The 18,663-nt window shown below is 42.1% G+C and overlaps 1 protein-coding gene across 5 annotated transcripts in view; it reads left to right on the top strand.

Annotated features, from left to right (window-relative positions):
• usp54b (ubiquitin specific peptidase 54b) overlaps positions 1 to 18,663 on the top strand; it is a 64,561-nt gene that overhangs the window by 874 nt on the left and 45,024 nt on the right. For 4 of the 5 annotated variants that reach the window (XR_012591864.1, XM_074619663.1, XM_074619666.1 and 1 more), the window contains exon 2: positions 11,569 to 12,166. Coding sequence is in view for 4 of the 5 variants with exons in the window: in XM_074619663.1 (XP_074475764.1) it covers positions 12,011 to 12,166 (156 nt within the window). In the remaining variant the exon portion in view is untranslated. Of the gene's footprint in view, positions 1 to 11,568; positions 12,167 to 14,777; positions 14,989 to 18,663 lie in introns of those variants that run through there. The other variant, XM_074619665.1, reaches the window with a different exon arrangement.

Below are 18,663 nucleotides of genomic sequence, written 5' to 3'. Positions count from 1 at the left end.
GTGTCATCACGCAAAAGAGTCCCTTGACCTCTGACCTCGAGATATGTGAATGAAAATGGATTATATAGGTACCCACGAGTCTCCCCTTTACAGACATGCCCACTTTATGATAATCACATGCAGTTTTATGCATGCACTCGTCTATTCTAAAAATGGAGTATTTGAATATTTCTGCACACTGGGGACCCTAAACAGTTTTGGAATTACATGAATTGGGTCTCACTGTAAAGTTGAGACTCTTGTGGATCCAATGAGCCTCATTGTATTCATGTGTGATGATGTTAGTCCCCATAGTAGCCATAGTCATCACAGTTACAGGTGTTATTATTGTTCATCCACATACCAACACTCTACTGCGCGCGTGGCTCCTGCGTCCTGCACGTGCGTCTTTTTTGGTGCTTTTGGTGTTGGGCTGTACAAACACACTGTGTGGACTTGTTGATAGATGGATGGCTGAGAGAGACCGCATGCAGGCTTTTTACCGAGGCGGATTCACGCTACCTGCTGTCATCGCTTCCCGGGGGCCGCTATTGATTTAACGTTGCGGTTTCGATTCCGCGTGATGGATGACTTTGGCCCGCATCGCCGCCACGCCACGCCAGCCTGTATACATGGTGCCGTCACATCAGCGACGGTGACACAGCCCTCTGCTGCCTGCCTGCCTCACGCGCGCTCACACTCGTGAATACTTATACCACCCCCCAAAAAAAAAAAAAAGGGAAAATAGGGTTCATCCCCATCATTAAGCAGGAGCACACTTTTGGCTACTTGTAGAATAGAATAGATTTTTTTATTTTTTATTTAAAGGGACTGTTTGTAACTTTTTAAGCGTATAAATCTACCAGGTCGGGATCCCATGCGCGCTCGCGTATGGCCGGAGTCTCTGCTCCTCTGCCTGCCTGCCTTCACTCACACACCGCGCGCGTGCATGCGCGCTCACTCCACACTGCAGAAGAGTTAGTTTAGCTCTGATAATATCTAGTGAATGTACAGTCGGGAGACGATAACGTTTCTCTTGGAAAAGCCAACACTAGGATCAGCATTAAATTCATGGAGAGACCTTTGTCTGTTCAGCTAACATTACTGCCAAGCAGGTGAAATATAGAGTGATATTGTGGGTTTTGCTGACGTTTGTGTTGCCTCACTGTTTTGAGCGATGCTCGTTCATGTCTATTTAGAGCGAGTGAGCAAGCGCGAACCCGACGCTGACTTTCGCTGACTTAACGGCCACAGGTGTCGCTGTTAACAAGCATTTCTGAAAGTTACAAATAGTCCCTTTAACCTTTATTTAACCAGGTAGTACTCATTGAGATTAAGAATCTCTTTTGCCAGAGAGACCTGGCCAAGACAGCAGCATTTAAACATACATTAAAGTTTCAGACGCCACAACATAAAACGAATGCAAAATAAATACATAGCATCATATCATACAAAACACATTAAGAATCAAGTGTTTGAAGCCAACGTTAAAGTGAAAATATTCAGAAACACAGACAGCTAGCTCCCGATTGACTCTGCTTCTAGGTCTTTCATTAATGTTTTAAATTCATCAAAAGTAATCAGATTTCCCAGTTTCAACTTAGCTTGCAGTGTATTCCAGGAAAAGGGAGCGGAATAGCTAAAGGCCAACTTACCTAGTTCTGTGCGGAAAGAATAGATAGAATAGAGGATATAGGATAGAATAGAAAGCTTTATTGTCATTGTATTAAATACAACAAGATTCAAATTTGCCACTTCTGGTCAGTGCTTTAAAAGAAATACTTGACAAGACTAAACCAGATAAAGATAAAACATATAACAGGTAAAACACACACACAGTTATAAAGTAAATAAAATAGGTAAAGTAGATGTAATAAATAAATATAAACAGAAGTGTTACACTAGAAGTATAAAATATTAAAATAGATGTAATGTAAACAGAGGTAATTGCACTTGTAAAGCAGGTAGGGTAGATGTAATAAATAAATAAATGTAAACAAAGGTAGTTGCACTTGAGGTGTATATTGCATCAACGATATTGCACAGACAAATGTATTTTACATTCATTGCATTAAAATTGCACAGATTTATTGTTTGTTCAGTGTCCGTATGGCCCAGGGAAAGAAACTGTTCGCGAGTCTTGTGAGTCTTGTGAGGACATTGCTTAACCACTACATGCTTAGACCCAACCCTTATATAGTGGTGCCCCTAAATGCTTAACCTTTATCTCCATACGGCTGCTGAACTGGTTTATGTCCCCACAACATGAGGAATACGAACCGCACGCACACACATTTGAGGACACACACACACACACACAGCTTCAGCAGCACACCTTCACCCTCCACACTGAGCTGAAATGTCACCTTGACATTTAAGTTTGACTCATCATCAATTTCAGTTTTTGGAGATGAAACACTCTGGAAGGCAGTGAAGTTTCGCTTTGTGTACTTTTCCCATAATATGGTGTGTGCATTAAAGCTGCAGTGGGTGGAATAGGAGCAAATATGATTAAAAAAAAAGTTATTTTTAATAAAACTTTATTAATCAAAGGCAGAGCACAACAGATCCATCCCTTCAGTTCTTATCTTTCACAATAAAAGCCCTGGACGTATAATATTAGTAAAGCAATCTGAGTGACCAGAAAAAGAAAGAATCTCCTGTAAATTCAATAAAATTTAATACAATAGTCTTGTAAAATATGTGTTACCTTTTTAAAAATGCCTTAAAGCAGAAGTGGGTAGAAATGGAGCAAATATGATTAAAAATATGTATTTTTATAAAACGGTCACTATATCCTGACAGTAGTGCATGAGACCGGCAAGGTTTCACAGACCTGAGGAAAACAACCAATCAGAGCAGAGCTGGAGCCTAACTGTCTCTGAGCAACTGTCAATCACTCGCAAACTCCAATCAAACGGTCAAACTAGGCAGCGCTGATCAAATATGAATCAATATTCTGTTACTGTAATGCCTATTTCTCGCCTCAAATGTTTTCAGAAACATCTTGTAGTGTACTGTTTAGCTGTAAAGTTGAGGAAATACCAAGCACCGCCCACCAGCCAGAGAACAGCCAATAGGAACGCTCTCTCTCTCTGAAATGACCTGTGATTGGCCAAAGTCTCCCGTCACAAGCTAGATTTTCTAAAGCCTGAAAACAGAGCCATGAGGAGTCGCAGCAGTCTAATTTTCTCTCAGAGCACTTGAATTACAATATGCTGAAAGGTTATTATGGATTTTTTACCCAATGATGCCCAAAACAGTCTTCCTACTGCAGGTTTAAAGAGAACCTATTAGGCTTTTGTGTGTTTTTCCCTTTCCTTTAGTGTGTTATATCGTTTACAAAAGTAAAAAGTAAAAGTTACAAAGTCCACGCCAAAGGTAGTAAAGCCTGGTGTATGGTCGCCGTAGTGAAGTTGACGCGCGCAGACAATTATGTCATCGTGGTGCGAATCAGGTGATTATACACTAAAGAAAACATACTTATAATATTATATTCCATTCCTGCCAATAGATCCTCCTAAATGCTACACACTGTTCCTTTAAAGCATGTAAACATGTTCTAGTAGAAACCCAAAATACAAGTATGCAGCTGAAAATTAGCACAATATAGGTCCTCTTTAATGTGTTTGTCTTCTGCCTGCAATTGTGCAATACCTGCTCACCCTGTTTTGGCTGAAAAACACCAGCTCAATGCCCATATTAGTACTTTATTTAATATGACATATCCTTTATATGCTCTGCTGTTTCCATATTTTATGAGCTGTCACTGTAGCTTTGGTACAGTAGTCTTGTCTTACAGCCTTGAGCCTTTTATACTGTAAAGAGATGCACTAGAAGGAAAACTACACTTTACCTTCATTTACAAAATAGTTTGTCGAGTTGACCACTCAGGCTGTTCTCTCACACCGTTCAAAGCTACACCTACGAAAAGTAATGCCCTGTAATTCATATATATATATACGACCAAATCAATTAGTATGTAATCCACGTAATCGTGAACCAGGAAGTAATTATAGGAGAGTTGAGTTATGAGGAAGAGCAGATGAAGTCATGGCAGAGGATGGAGGAGGAGGAGAGGAAAAGAGAGACACACTTATGTCTCCTTGACCTTTACCACCAGAGTGCTCTTTCTCTCTCTTTTTGCCACGTGGCGGGTTATTCAATATAATGTCCACTTATTCCTCCCCTCTCCTCCTTCCTACCCTCCTCTCCTCTTTTTCTTTCCTTTTCTTTTCTTTCCTTTCCTTTCCTTTCCTCTTCTCTCCTCTCCTCTCATTCCCCTCTCAGACTTCCCTTTCCTTATCTCCCTTCTCCTTTTCCTTTCCTTTCCTTTCCTTTCCTTTCCTCTCCTCTCCTCTCCTCTCCTCTCCTCTCCTCTCCTCTCCTCTCCTCTCCTCTCCTCTCCTCTCCTCTCCTCTCCTCTCCTCTCCTCTCATTCCCTTTTCCGACTCACATTTTCTTCTCTACCTTCTTCTTTTCTCTTCTTTCCTTTTCTCCCTTGCTTTCATTTCCTCTCCTCCTCTCCTCTTTCTCCCTTCCTCTCCTCTCCACTCCTCTCATTCCCCTTTCCGACTTCCCTTTTCTTATCTCTCCTCTCCTCTCCTCTCCTCTCCTCTCCTCTCCTCTCCTCTCCTCTCCTCTCCTCTCCTCTCCTCTCCTCTCCTCTCCTCTCCTCTCCTCTCCTCTCCTCTCCTCTCCTCTCTTCTCCTCTCCCTTCCCTTCCCTTCCTTTCCTCTTCTTTCATTTCCTTTCCTCTCATCTCCTTTCCTCTCCTCTCCTTTCCTTTCCTCTCATCTCCTCTCCTCTCCTCTCTTGACTTAAAACTGTAAAAGCCCTCATGATTCCCAGCATGCATTGTAAATAAAGATGCTTATGTAATATCCTAAACATTAACCAAATATTCACCCCTCTTCATATATTCTACTAATAGGATTGGGTGTGCACGTGTGCCACGATGATAATAGGTTGCATCTAGGTTATAGCGTGCACGTGTGTCTGTGTGTGTGTGTGTGTGTGTGTTTTGAGCGTGTGCATGTGATGTGTTTTTTCACATGTATACTTTAATGTTACAGAGTGTGAGCGGGGAAATGACCTTGACGCTTGCAAAAAAAAAAGGATCTCGCTAATATGCTCACACATGCAGCGGCACGTGTGCCTACTATATGTTCACACACACTCGAAACACACACATATACAGAGTATAACTTCTCTTTCGATTTAAAGTGGGAACGAAGAGGAGGAAGAGAAGCACAGAGGGGAGGATGAACTCTGGGCTCCCCCTATTGTCAACTAAGGCTATTTGAAGTTACACATAACCCAGTTACAGGGAAACCACTGAGTGTGTGTGTCTGTGTGTGTGTGTGTCTGTGTGTGTACATGCATGTGAAGTGAAGTTTTTTGGGAAAGGAGAGAGGCAGAGATGAATGGGGGGGGGGGGAAGAAGTGGCGAGAGTGAATGAGAATGGAAAATAGAGGTCAGTGGAAGTAAGTGAAAGACAGAGAGCGGGAATGAAGTGAATGGGAGGAAAGTGCAGCCAAAGGAGAAAGAAAGAGAGAGCACATGTTTGTGAAAGAAAAGATCAAGACTTCTCTCTTTTACGGGGATGTATAAATATACTTCTCGCCTTTTATATTTTGCTCGAGTGGGAGGGAGGCAGCGTGAGAGACAGGCCATTGTCCTCGGGGACAGTATCAGCTCTTTGTTCAGGTTGCATGGCGCCGGTGTCGCCGTCACTAACCCACAGCACGCAGAGAAACAGTGGCAGTAAATTCAGATTACGAAACCGTATCATTAACAGCGTTTTATTTCAACTCTGAGGCCACTTTTGGGATTTCAAAATGTTTTTTCCCCTCAGCTGAAGGAAATAAATAAGATCATAAAATGGAGAACAAATGAGACTAATGAGCACGATTCTTTGTTTTACTGTAGATCATTTTGGACATAAAGAGTCTGAAGATGAAAACAAAGAAATACCTTTTTGGGAGGTCATATTTTAGATGTTGGACAAAAGTATGTGGACATTGGAAACTGTTTAGAAAAGGGCAGGCACTTTCAAAAAATACTTGGCAGGTGATTGGATGAACCATCTGTCAATCAAACTCTTGCCGAAGCCAGTCAGGAGAAGAGCGAAAACATCTTTTCCATCAAGAAAAGCCTTCAGTGCTGTTCTTTGCTCTTCTTTGAATGAAAAAATACTCTCCAGTTCTGATATAACTGATGCTATTGCAGCTACGCTAACCTCTTCAGGAGCGGCATTGTTGTTTAGAACGAACAGTCGCCTCTCCGTGTCGTCATACACAGTCCTGTCCAGTTCTTTTTTCGCATCCGTCAAAAGGCAAAAGAGGGTTTGACTCAGAGCCACCGTCCGTGCAAACGTCATCATCCAAAATAGCATGATAAACATTCACTTTGTCTCCCAGCACAAAGCACTTTACAATTATAAAAGAATACAGAGATTCAGATTTAAAGATAGATTGTGGCAGGTGATTGCAAAACAGCTTTAAATTAGGGATGCTTGCAAAACAAAAGATGTATGAAAGATCAGACAGTAGTGATTGTGCTCTATGCAGCTAAACGATAACTTATTGCTAATGTCAATCATTCATTAGCCCCGTTTGGGGTTAGCGATATCTATTGCACCCACGGAATTAATTTTGTCTCGTACCGTGAATTTTTGCAACGAATAGAATAATAAAATGCATTAGATTCAGTGTGCAAAGTTTCTGTGCGTAACATTTTTTAGCGGATTTAAAAATCGCATATGAAAAATAGTGCATCTACAGAGGGAAAATCTGAGGAAGAGAAAAAAGGGTGAAGGAAAAGGAACATTAGTGAGCAGTGGTAGTGAATCCATGAAAACAGCTGTCTGTCCTCAATGCTTCCAGCTGTGCCCTCGTTGGCTCTTATCGATTCACACGCAATCATCTGCTGTCACATTGACACTCACATCCATTTAGATACAAACGGAAAAACACCATTTTAACGTCCCTTTGATATTTTACTTCACATTAAACCCACCTCACATCTAGGTTACTCCTGCTCATTTACTTTAATATGAGCCACATAAAACTTTTTTCCACACATCACATTCACATTTACATTCATAACAGTTCCTGCAATTTGTTGAAGCAATATCACATTTAAAGGTCCAGTGTGTAGGATCTGGCGGTATCGAGCGGTGAAGTGAGGAGAACCAACTGAAGCCTCTGCCGTGTGCCAAGCGTGTTGGAGAGCTACGGTGGCCGACGCGTAAATAGCGAATGACCCTCTGTAGAGCCAATTGGAGCAGAGCCAGTGCCTAGAGTGTATGTGTGTGTACGTGGGAAGTGAGTGGTGAAGTGAGAGAGAGAGAGTGGCGGCGACGGGAGCGAGTTACGTTATCGACTCCGGTCCAAGCAGGAAAAGTTAACACAGTATTTGGTTTGTCTGTTCTGGGCTACTGTAGAAACATGGCAGTTCCAAATGGCGCACTCCGTGGAGAGGAACCGCTCCCTATGTAGATATAAACGGCTCATTCTAAGCTAACGAACACGCAACGATTCTTATTTTCAGGTGATAAAGAAAACATACTTATTAATATTATATTCCATTTCTGTCATGAGATCCCCCTTATTGGTACACAATGGTCCTTTAAGGCCTTTACACACTGGCAGCATTTCTTTTGTGCGATTAATTCGCATTTGAACTATTGTTTTTGAGTATGAGTAAGTACTTTCCACAGATATTACGCGGCAAAAAAGCGTCATACCTTTTTTTGGAACAAGGTCGATTTTCCTGAGCCTTCTTCTTTTTCACGAAGAGTTTGGGAAACACTGCTCTATAGTGAGTATTTACAGCAGCAGGCTGGTGTGGTTACGACTCAAAATAAACTACAGTGCCTGTGTTCATCATAATGAGGGAACATGGCACCCAGTTCAACAGTGCGTCTCATTGATGTGTTTTTAATAGTTTTTGGTAAACAATGGCGCTCTATGGCACCAATGTGGTCTCATCAGTACTTGTCATATTTTGCCGGTTGGGCAGAAGCTTTAATGACTATAATGGCGCCGGGGGGCAGCCTCTTGGTAGTAGCTTGACGCAGAAGGTTTGCGCGTGCTTAACATGGTGAACAGTGGCGGTTAGGTTTAGGCAACAAAATTACCCCAAAGGGTGCCTTGTTCGTCGGTACCAAGACGCCGAGGGCCACTGACAAAGCGTCGGTATTTGACGCCCTGGGAGTGAGACCAGGCGGATGGCTCAGAATAATAAGATATATTCGGCTTTGGCTACACATACATGTTAATAGGATCAGTTCATTGTTGGTTTTGGTATTTTCATGGGATTTGTTGGCAATAAGAAAAATATAGAATTTCACCAGACGTATCCTTTAATAATTGTGGTAATTTTGAGGCTGTATTTTGGGGTGTCATTTAACTGAATAGCATTTTATTTCAAGGTGTTTTAACACACAAATCTATCAACCAGTATTGCAACACGAGAGCGTATTTATATTTTTCTGGTCACCCTGCATTCAAATCCAAATGATTGATTTCTAAAGTAAGGAGCCGCGTAATAAGAAGGATAATGTACAGCGGGCGGGTCATTGTTGTGAAATAAACCCTTTCAGGGAGATGCAGCACCCCTGTCGGGGTTTATTTCACAACAATGACCAGCTCGCTGTACATTATCCCTTATGTAATGGTCTATATAAAGTATATTTGTGACATCACAAAATTACAGAAATCCTGACAATTTTTCTGTCACAATTTCTGAATACAGGATGTGTGAATTTCTCCATGGATTGAGCGTTTCAATACTTTAACAGTATTTATATAGCACTTAAACCTGATTTATAATAAAAAGACATGAAAATTTCACTTTTTAGATGAAGGGACCTTTAAAAAAACACAGAGCATGCTGTAAAGTAAACAGTCTTTATAGTGGCTATTTTGGAAGTTTAAAGTATTTCTAATGAAAGCTGTCGACAGTGAGGTCTGTGAATTACTCAGGGTAACCAGGACATTGTTTCTGGAAATATAATTTTTCAATGCTGTGAGCACCACAAATAAAATTCTCCTTAATTGCATCGGGGGTGGCGGCAGAAATCTTGGAAATGGATACCTCAACACTTAAGCTAATTATTAAAATAAGTCTTTTTTTGTAATTTGGGTGTGCCAACCCTTTAAATCAAACCTAAACGTGGTGCTAATTCAACATCTGACACTAAATCCACATCCTGACCCTTGAAGAAGTCAGGACCTCCCTTTACTGCCATTGCTCAAAGTTACACTGGTTTCAATAACACACACACATGCTGTGTCTGTGTCTGGATGTACAGTCGGTGTCTTCACCTCAACATCTCACGTGGAGAACATCTTCCATGTGTTGTCGCCGTCTGGGCTGCGACCGCAGGTCCTGGTTTTCCTTATGGCTGCCAGCGCAGGGTCACGGAGTTTGATTGACTTGTGCCTTGACTCACTTTGGCTTCCAGGAACTCTCCACCATCAATACACATCATCATCACTCGCCAGCCCTGTGTGTCTCACTGTGTGTGTGTGTGTGCTTCCTCAACCAGTGCAGCACAGTGTGTCTCTCAGTTAAATCACATGGTTCGGCTTTTCCCCCGCGTGCCTGCTGCTTGGCCTATTTCCATGGTAACTAGCCGAAGATGTGGGGACACACACACACGCGTACACATGCACAGGCCACATAAACAGCGCTTGTGCGAGGGCTTGCCAGAGCCATCTCGGTTGTGTGTGGCTGTAGGGTGCAGTCGGAGAGAGGATGTGTGATCACACACTCCACACAGGCTCAGCGGGAGACACACACACACACACTCGCATACACACACACACACACACACACACACACACACACACACACACACACACACACACACACACTGTATGCTGAGACAGAAGCTCAGGATGCTGTGCTGTAGAGAAAAAATGGCACACAGGGGCATGCTAGCCAAATCCCTTTATAAATCCTCTGGCAATTTGTATTTGTTTGTTTATGGATGAATGTATCGAATGTGAATTTCTGTGTGTTTTTTATGTAGATGGAGAGATGAAGTGTGGGAATTTGTCCGCATGCAGGACTGTGTGACAAGTGGATGAACTGCCATTGCGATGTTGCGTAATGTTTCCTTCCATATTCGCTCGGATGCATTTCACTTCCTTGTCACGACGTCGCCCCCCTACCTCCATCCCACCCCCTCACATCGCCCCACCTCGCCACCCAAATCCCGTGTGGACATCGCCATAGCGACAGCCCACGCTGCTCGCCGCAGCATCCCTGCGCCCTCTGGCCTTCAGCCAAGGGGGGTGCTGTGGCGGCAACGCAACCCGGCAACCAGGCGAGGGAGCTTTGCCAAAAGTGGGGAAGCTATAGGGGAAGAGAGGGAGGGAGGCTGAGGGGGGGCACTGCGGATCTGTTAGCTACTGCCCTGTGGTGTTATGCAACTTCATGTACACACACACTTACTGTAGGGTGACACAAACGCACACGGACGGACTGCCTCTTTTTTTCCCTCCCTCACACACACATACGGAAGCTGTGCATAACGATGCTTGAACCAGTATAAGCTCCAGATAATGTCCCTAAGTACCGATTATGAAATGACATAACAGATTTCTCCAAGCGGTCCCTGTGTCATATCACTGATGCAGTGCTACACTGTTCAGTGTGATGATTTACATGGTGCGAAAGCAAGGATATGTTTAGATTAATAAATTTTTGGCCACTAGGGGGAAGAAGAGCATCAAAACAAGCTGACAAACACACAGGCTTCGTTCGAAATGACATATTATGCACTACATACTCAATACGTGTACTATCGTTCAACATACTTTTTCTGTGAATAAACAGTAGTGTGCATCTTTTCTGACACACTGAGCAGTAATTTATGTCGTCACTTTCTGAGAGCCTCCTTGCCGGTTGGAGACGTGTAACCATGGTAACCTGTGCCAACCTCATGTGACCAAAACGATGGTTTGTGAGAACAGTTAAATTGAAGCGTTATTGACGTCACAGAGCTGTCCGTCAACGTCTGTTATGAACGTTGTCTTCACTACCGCATCACATTTTGGGATATTTATTCCACCGTAGTGTCTTGCATTGCATACTGTAATATTTCACCGGAAATAGTATGCAATTTGCACGCAAATTGACACAACGTGACAACGCGCTCTGAAACCAGTTATTTCCAACGGCTTGCGCCACGCCATGACAGCTTTTCGCTGGCTCCAGCAAATATCTTGGGTGCACGCTGTGATGTGCGTTGAGCGCAGCTCAAACTGCGTTGTGTCGCGAGCATCTCTTCCACCAGAAAACAACATTTGGTGTAACTCTATTGTCGTCGGGGTGGAAACAGTAGGGCTTATAAACACTGTACAGCGCCAGAAACAGGTTGAGATAAGGAAAAGGAAAAAAAGTGTGAACATTTGTCATAAATCGGGAGAAATGCGGGAGAATTGTGACCCCGGGAGGAAACCGGGAGAGGGCAATGAAAAACTCTTCAGGGAAAATCGTGAGGGTTGTCAAGTTTATGTGTTCTTGCTAGCTGTTTTGAGGAGTTCTAACATGTTGGGCTTTGTGTCTTACAGGAAAAGTGAAAGAGGAGAAGACGGCATTGAAGGGGTCCCCACATGGGAACAGCAGTGCTGCCTAATCAACATCTATCTGCCAGAATCTGGACTCTTAGGACACGCTCTCATGTCCTCAAACACAAACTGCTTAATCCAAGGAGCTAAAAAAAGAAGAAGCCAACTGCTGGCTCCAACAAGTGGACAGATTTTAAAGTAAAAACACGGCTGGAGAGGGGGAGGGTTGTATGGGTGCCAAATCCCCATCCAAGACACACCGCATCTCCTCGAACTACGGCCGTCCCCTCCCTCCTCTTCCTCCCGCCGTCTACTCCTCCTCCTCCGCCGCTTTTCTCTCATTCTCCATCGTTCTCCCTCATGGGAGTGACATAGAAGCCGTCGCTTGGTCTGCTGCCCCGCCCCTTCCCCGCCTCGCCGTGGAAACGGGGGCTTCCAGGTAGTGATGTCGTGGAAAAGGAACTACTTTGCGTCGGGTGGCGGAGCAGTAGGCGGGGTGCAGGGGCTGGTGACCCCGAGAACCATGACCTCTATCGCACCCAGCAAGGGCCTAAGCAACGAGCCGGGACAGAACAGCTGCTTCCTCAACAGCGCTCTGCAGGTCAGTTGGATAAACACACACAATAAACAAGTATGAGCGAAGGAACATGTTTTTCATGGAGATTTTTAGGGTCATGTAGCGGGTCTGTAGTAGTGTCTAGACTGGCTTCACCTGACCTCAATCCACCAGCTTGAGTCAACTAGTTCGGTATGTTTAACCAAACCTATATTCTTAAAAGTAAAAGTAAAGTATCACACTGTGGTCCGATGGCTCGAAACATTTTTGGCATGTTTATTAGCAATTCAGTTCGCAATTGTAATTGCTAATAAAAATGTTAAAACTACAGTATTTGGAGCCATTTACTGTAGACTGTTTAGTGAGTGCAAACTTTTTCCAAATATGCTGAAGACCAGACTCCGACCAAAAAGCCCTCAAAAGAAGCAAGAAAATGAAATAAACTAAATAAAAGCAATAGGAATAAGAAAAACTAAAATGAAACAATATTGCTTAGTTAAAAAACTAATCAAAATAAAATAAAATGAACATAAATTCATTTCAGTTTTAGTTTTTTAGCTATAATATATCACTACGGAAAAAAAGAGACGGCAGACCTTCCATTGCTTCACAGTTAATCCCTATTGTTTTTTCACATGCAGTCCAGTCTTGTAGGAATAAATAACAAGAACATGATTTAAATTTTGTAGTAGAGCAAATGCTATTTAACCACCAAGCTATTCAGCTCAGGTCTAATCTTAACCAACTGGGATCAGGATGAAATTGCAGGTAGTGAAAGTTTGTGGTAGTGAAAGAGTGCTTAAGTTGATTCCCAAATCAAAAGATTTAAACATTATGGCCGTCCCTATACAGTTCTCCACCATGTATTTTGTATGTATATGTAGCTACATACTTCTGAGACATTATGGCTGACAAAAACAAACTAAGACAACCTAGTCTGATTATCTGATGAGGGTGTGAGTACTCTTATTTTAAAGCTGAAATTTAATGTTATAGTCACTGATTCATTTCAAATCCAATGTGCTGGATTACAGAGCCAACACAATGAAAATATTTGTGACTGTACTAACACTTTAAAAATGCACCCTTACATGCTAAAAATACATGAAAATACAGGCTTCTACAGATAAAAATGAACAAAGTCAGGGTGGGAAAAAAATCAATTTACCTAGGTATTACGATTTTTTTTTTTTACGATTTTGAATTAGATTTATTAATGCCAGAATTGATATATTGTCTTTATTTGAGTCTATGTGAAGGTAGAAGGAAGTTATGCTTTTATTGTTGTAGTCTGAGTAACGCGATGTCATATCTGTTCTGTATGCGTCAACCAAAACAAACCACAGCCGGCCGCAGCGAGCGAAAACGGCGAAGGGTCCGCGTGGATGCGACCTGCACCCTCACATTTTAAAGCCAAAGTGGTAAACACTACACATACAGTAGAGTATGGAAACACTTTGGGTTTCATACATTGACAGGAAAAGCAGAGCTAGACATCACGGCTTAAGCTGCATGCTAACTCCGTCACGGACAGGAAACGTTATCGTATTGCGGTAACGTGCGGTCAAGCCGGCCGTCACTCTCATCTCTGTGGTCAAATCGGCCGACGCTACAACTGTAGAGCACCCAGATACTGACATTTATGTTAAATGCATTCAAACGGCCCCGATGGAGCTGACCATGGATGTATAAAACGAACGGAGTGGACGGGAGAGCTAGAGACGAACTTGGCAAAGTTAGCGGACGAATACTACGTCTACGACTACATCCGGTTTTCAAATAAGGTGTTAACAAAGAGAACTGTATATCAAATGTCTTTATTCTTTGATTTTTGGGTTGCTGGAAACAAATTTCATAAATTATCCCTGACAACGACTGATATATTTGACTTCAGGACATCTCTGACTACATACATGCTGAAAATCAAACATTTTTACCGTATTAATGTAGATACTTTTCAAAGTAAAAGTCCCTAGAAGTGTATGATTTAACTGTTCCCCATGGTCTAGTGTTAAAATAGTTAACAAAAATCGCAATAGATATTGAATCATCACCCAAGTATCGTGATAGTATCGTATCAGGAGATAGGTGTATCGTCCCAGCCCTAGATGTCAGCGCTCTGCCAGACTTATTGTGCTTTATAGTTACAGCAATAGTGTTTCCTGTGAAATATCATAAATGACAGAAGCTGTGTCCTTGAAACTCTTCACACTTGTATACTGAGAAGATTTAAAAAGTTTTATCTTTGCAATGTAGTGATTTGTCTGCGCATTATTAACACACACACACACACACACACACTCATGCACCCACTGTTCACATGCCCCCCCCCCCTCACACTGCAGTAAATTGACATTTAAGCAGGACAGGGATGAGATTAGGGCCATATTAACGGGTTGTTTGCGTGTTTCGGTGGGTTTTGGCAGAGCTGCCAGTCTGGCTTCAGCGTGGACATCCAGTCTGTGTGGAGATGCTTACACTGCGCTGCTGCTGCTGCTGCTGCTGCTGCTGCTGCTACTGCTGCTACTGCTGTTACTGCTGCATCTCCTCTCTCTCTTTACACACACTCTCTTCCCTCCTCCCAAGACTTCCAGCTGGCACAAACTTACCTTCTGTTCACACACACACATAAATGCCTCTTGACTGCCGGCTGGAAAGAGAGAGAGAGGTCGGAGTGAGCTGAGGAGGGAGGGGGATGATGGGGCAGAAGCTTGGGGAGAGTTGAAGAGAGCAGAGGGATAGACGAGGAGAAGAAAAGTTGCTGAAGGAGGAGAAGAGAAGAAAGAGGGATGAGGAGTATACAGTATGAGGAGAAGACTACAGGGGATACTGTCGGGAGAAAGAGTGGAATTAAAGAGGCTGATAAGGTAGGGGCGAAAAAACAAAAAGAGTGTTTGTGGTGAGAGGAGGAGCGATAGATGAAAAGACAAAGTGAAGGACATAAGGTTTATTTGTGAAATGAAGAAAACGCCTCAACAACGCTTCAACGGGGAGAGAAGTGGGCCATTTCAAGGACACACAAGTACACACATGCTCACACACACAGAGGAGAGAGGGTGTTTAACAGGATAAACTGGATGTTAAAGTACTGCGATGCGTCTTAGCTGTTTCATCGTGTATTTCTAAGTGTGTATGTGTGTATGTGTGTATTCATGTATGCGTTAGGGCTGGGATGATACACCTCTTTCTATACCTCTACTATCACGATACCTGAGAGACGATTCGATATGTATTGCGATTCTACAAGTATTGTGATCCGATATTACGATTTATTGCGATTTTTGTTATTGTTTTTTAACACTAGATCATGGAAAAAAGTTGAATCATACACTTCTAGGGACTTTTAATTTGAAAAATATCTAAATTAGTACATTAAAATGTTTGATTTTCTGCATGTATGTAGTCAGAGATGTCCTGAAGTCAAATATATCAGTCATTGATCGGAATTATTTATTACATTTTTTCTAGCAACCCAAAAATCAAAGACAAAAGACATTTCCCTCACAAATTAGTGGTATTTTCTTTTTCATTTATAATGGACATGTAATGTTTTATACTTTTTGTGAATATAATCCAATCAATCTTATTTCCATATATGTATTTTGTTTATACAGTTCCCTTTGTTAACACCTTATTTTGAAAACCGGACGTACAGTAGTATTCTTCCGTTAACTTCGCCAAGTCCGTCTCTAGCTCTCCCGTCAGCTCTAGCTCTCCCGTCAGCTCTGTTCTCATACATCCATGGTCAGCTCCATCGGGGCCGTTTGAATGCATTTAACATAAATGTCAGTATATGGGTGCTCTACAGTTGTAGCGTCGGCCGATTTGACCACAAAGATGAGCGTGGCGGCTGGCTTGACCGCAAGTTACCGCAATGCGATAACGTTTCCTGTCCATGACAGAGTTAGCAGTAAAATATGAGGATGCAGGTCGTATCCGCGCGGATCCTCCGGTGCTTTCAACTTTCACTTTCTCTCAGCTCACTGCTGTTTGTTTTGCTTTTGACAGATACAGAACAAATATGACGTCACGTTACTCTGACTACAACAATAAAAGCGGTATCTTACTTCTACTTCCACATAGACTCAAATGAAGCAACATAGCTGGACCTATTTCTTTCCTACCCCTAATAGATAAGGGGTCAAAGTTCAGGTTTAGAACAGACTCACTCTATTGGCAGTACAGCTGCAACTAGAAATTATTGATTACTTGTTATTTTGTCATTATTACACGGCATTGTTGAATACCTGATTCTGATTGGTCAATCACGGCGTTCTACTGTCTGTTATTTCTTGATAACAGACCGTTGCTATGTATAACAGACCGTTGCTATGGACACAGCTCTGATGTCGGACTCTGGAGGACCGTTTTTGTGTCAAATTATTGATTTCTTAAGTAAGTAGCTGTGTAATAAGCGATACAAGATGCTCCGCTTCGCATCTTGATGCCGCATCGCCCTGTCGGGAGTTATTTCACAACAATGACCGACTCGCTGTTCATTATCCTTTACTTATTGACCAATCAAATATTTTGTGTTTTTACTTGAAAAATGACTGATTAATCTATTCAAAATTGCTGTCAATGAATCTGCAACTATTTTGCACTTATTGATAGTAAGAGAAACACTCTTTGCTGCCTCCTGGCCTTTAAGGGCCCCTTGAGCAAGGCAGTTAACCCCCCGCTGCTGCAGTGGAGCTGCTGGGTGGCAGCAGCAGCAGCAGCAGCAGCAACGGTGCTTGTTTTGTGTGAATGTGTGAAATTTAATGAGAGCCAAGGAAGGTGCTGTGAGGTGAAGTGTTTGCACACGCTCAGCAACTTTCCACTGTGTAAACACAGGTAAAAAAATAAAATAGCTGAAGGTGTTATAGGCTTTAATGAAGCAGAAACACATGGGTTCACTCATCCAGCGGTGTGTGTATGTGTGTGTGTGTGTGTGTGTGTGTGTGTGTGTGTGTTTGATGCAGCAGCAGTAAGAAAACAATATTTAATAATGAAAAATCAGCGTTCATTTATACTCACATTTTGTCTTCACATTTTAAAAGCTAATCGTAAGTTTAACAGTCATACGTTTACTTTTTACAATCTCCCGCAGAGAGGAAAACCTTTGAGAAATAAGTAGACGTTGCAATTATTTGACAAAGCAAAAGAGACTCAAAGATACAGTCAGTATGGTACATGCAGTGTCACAGAAACTACAATGAAACAGAGAATCATTTCTGATGTTTTTGGGACAGCAGACTAACCAATAAGGCCAAATCATTTTCATTAAACAGTATTTGTATGTTTCCAGCTGTAGGGCTCCACTGCAGCACCACTTGTCTCCTAGAAATTATATTTATATACAACTAATATGTTTTGAAGGAAACTTAATTCTGAACAGATCACATTTTCAACATAATGAGGAAATGTTGTTAATATTTAATTGCGATTAATGACATAATTGTCCATAGTTAATTGTGATTAATCACATTTTTTATCTGTTCAAAATGTACCTTAAAGGGAGATTTGTCAAGTATTTAATACTCTTATCAACATGGGAGTGGACAAATATGATGCTTTATGCAAATGTTTGTATATATAGATTATTGGAAATCTATTAACAACACAAAACTATGACAAATATTGTCTAGAAACCCTCCCAGGTACTGCATTTAGCATAAAAAATATGCTCAAATCATAACATGGCAAACTCAAGCCCAACAGGCAACAACAGCTGTCAGTGTGTCAGTGTGCTGACTTGACTATAACTTGCCCCAAACTGCATGTTATTATCATAAAGTAGGCATGTCTGTAAAGGGGAGACTCGTGGGTACCCATAGAACCCATTTACATTCACATATCTTGAGGTCAGAGGTCAAGGGACCCCTTTGAAAATGTCCATGCCAGGTTTTCTCGCCAAATTTAGCGTAAGTCTGGAGCCTTATTTTGCCTTTCTAGTTTCATATGATGCCAGTATCTTGCTGAATTCCATTCAGCTGCTTCAGTTTCTGGGTCCGGGTGTTCTAACATGCTGTCTCACTGTCACTCTGTCAAGACTTACTGGGACACTCGAATGCTATTAATAACACCGGTGTGTTTCCTACTATGACAAGTCAAAATGTCTGCTGTGACAAAACCCACTGGCTGATAACAGAAGTCAAAAGTGCAGCAGAATTAGGAAACTGATTGTTGCCATGGCAGCAGTATCATGTGTCACACGAAATGCACCGGAAAAGGAGGTAATAGGAGACTGGAACAGGAGGAGCAGTAGGAGGTCGTGGAGGGCAGGAATCAACCAGCACATCCAGTATCAGCAGTGTGAGGCAGAGAGAGCTTGTCAGATCAGATAGATACCTTTATTGTGTTAATTGAATACAACTGGTGGCTGGTTGTTTGAATGTGATTTGTGATATAAAAGCCATTTGATGCTAATCAGCTGATGTAATCTGCTCACTGTGACAACAATGTTTACAATCATTGATGACAGAAACGGTGTGTCAAATTCTTTTTTAGTTTGCTATTCTTGAATAGCAATATAATGCTAGAGTGAAGATACTTTCATA

The sequence above is a fragment of the Sebastes fasciatus genome, chromosome 20, assembly GCF_043250625.1.
Source record: "Sebastes fasciatus isolate fSebFas1 chromosome 20, fSebFas1.pri, whole genome shotgun sequence".
NCBI lineage: Eukaryota > Metazoa > Chordata > Actinopteri > Perciformes > Sebastidae > Sebastes > Sebastes fasciatus.
The sequence above is the reverse complement of the archived record's forward strand: the minus strand, read 5'-3'. Positions and strand labels throughout refer to the sequence as shown.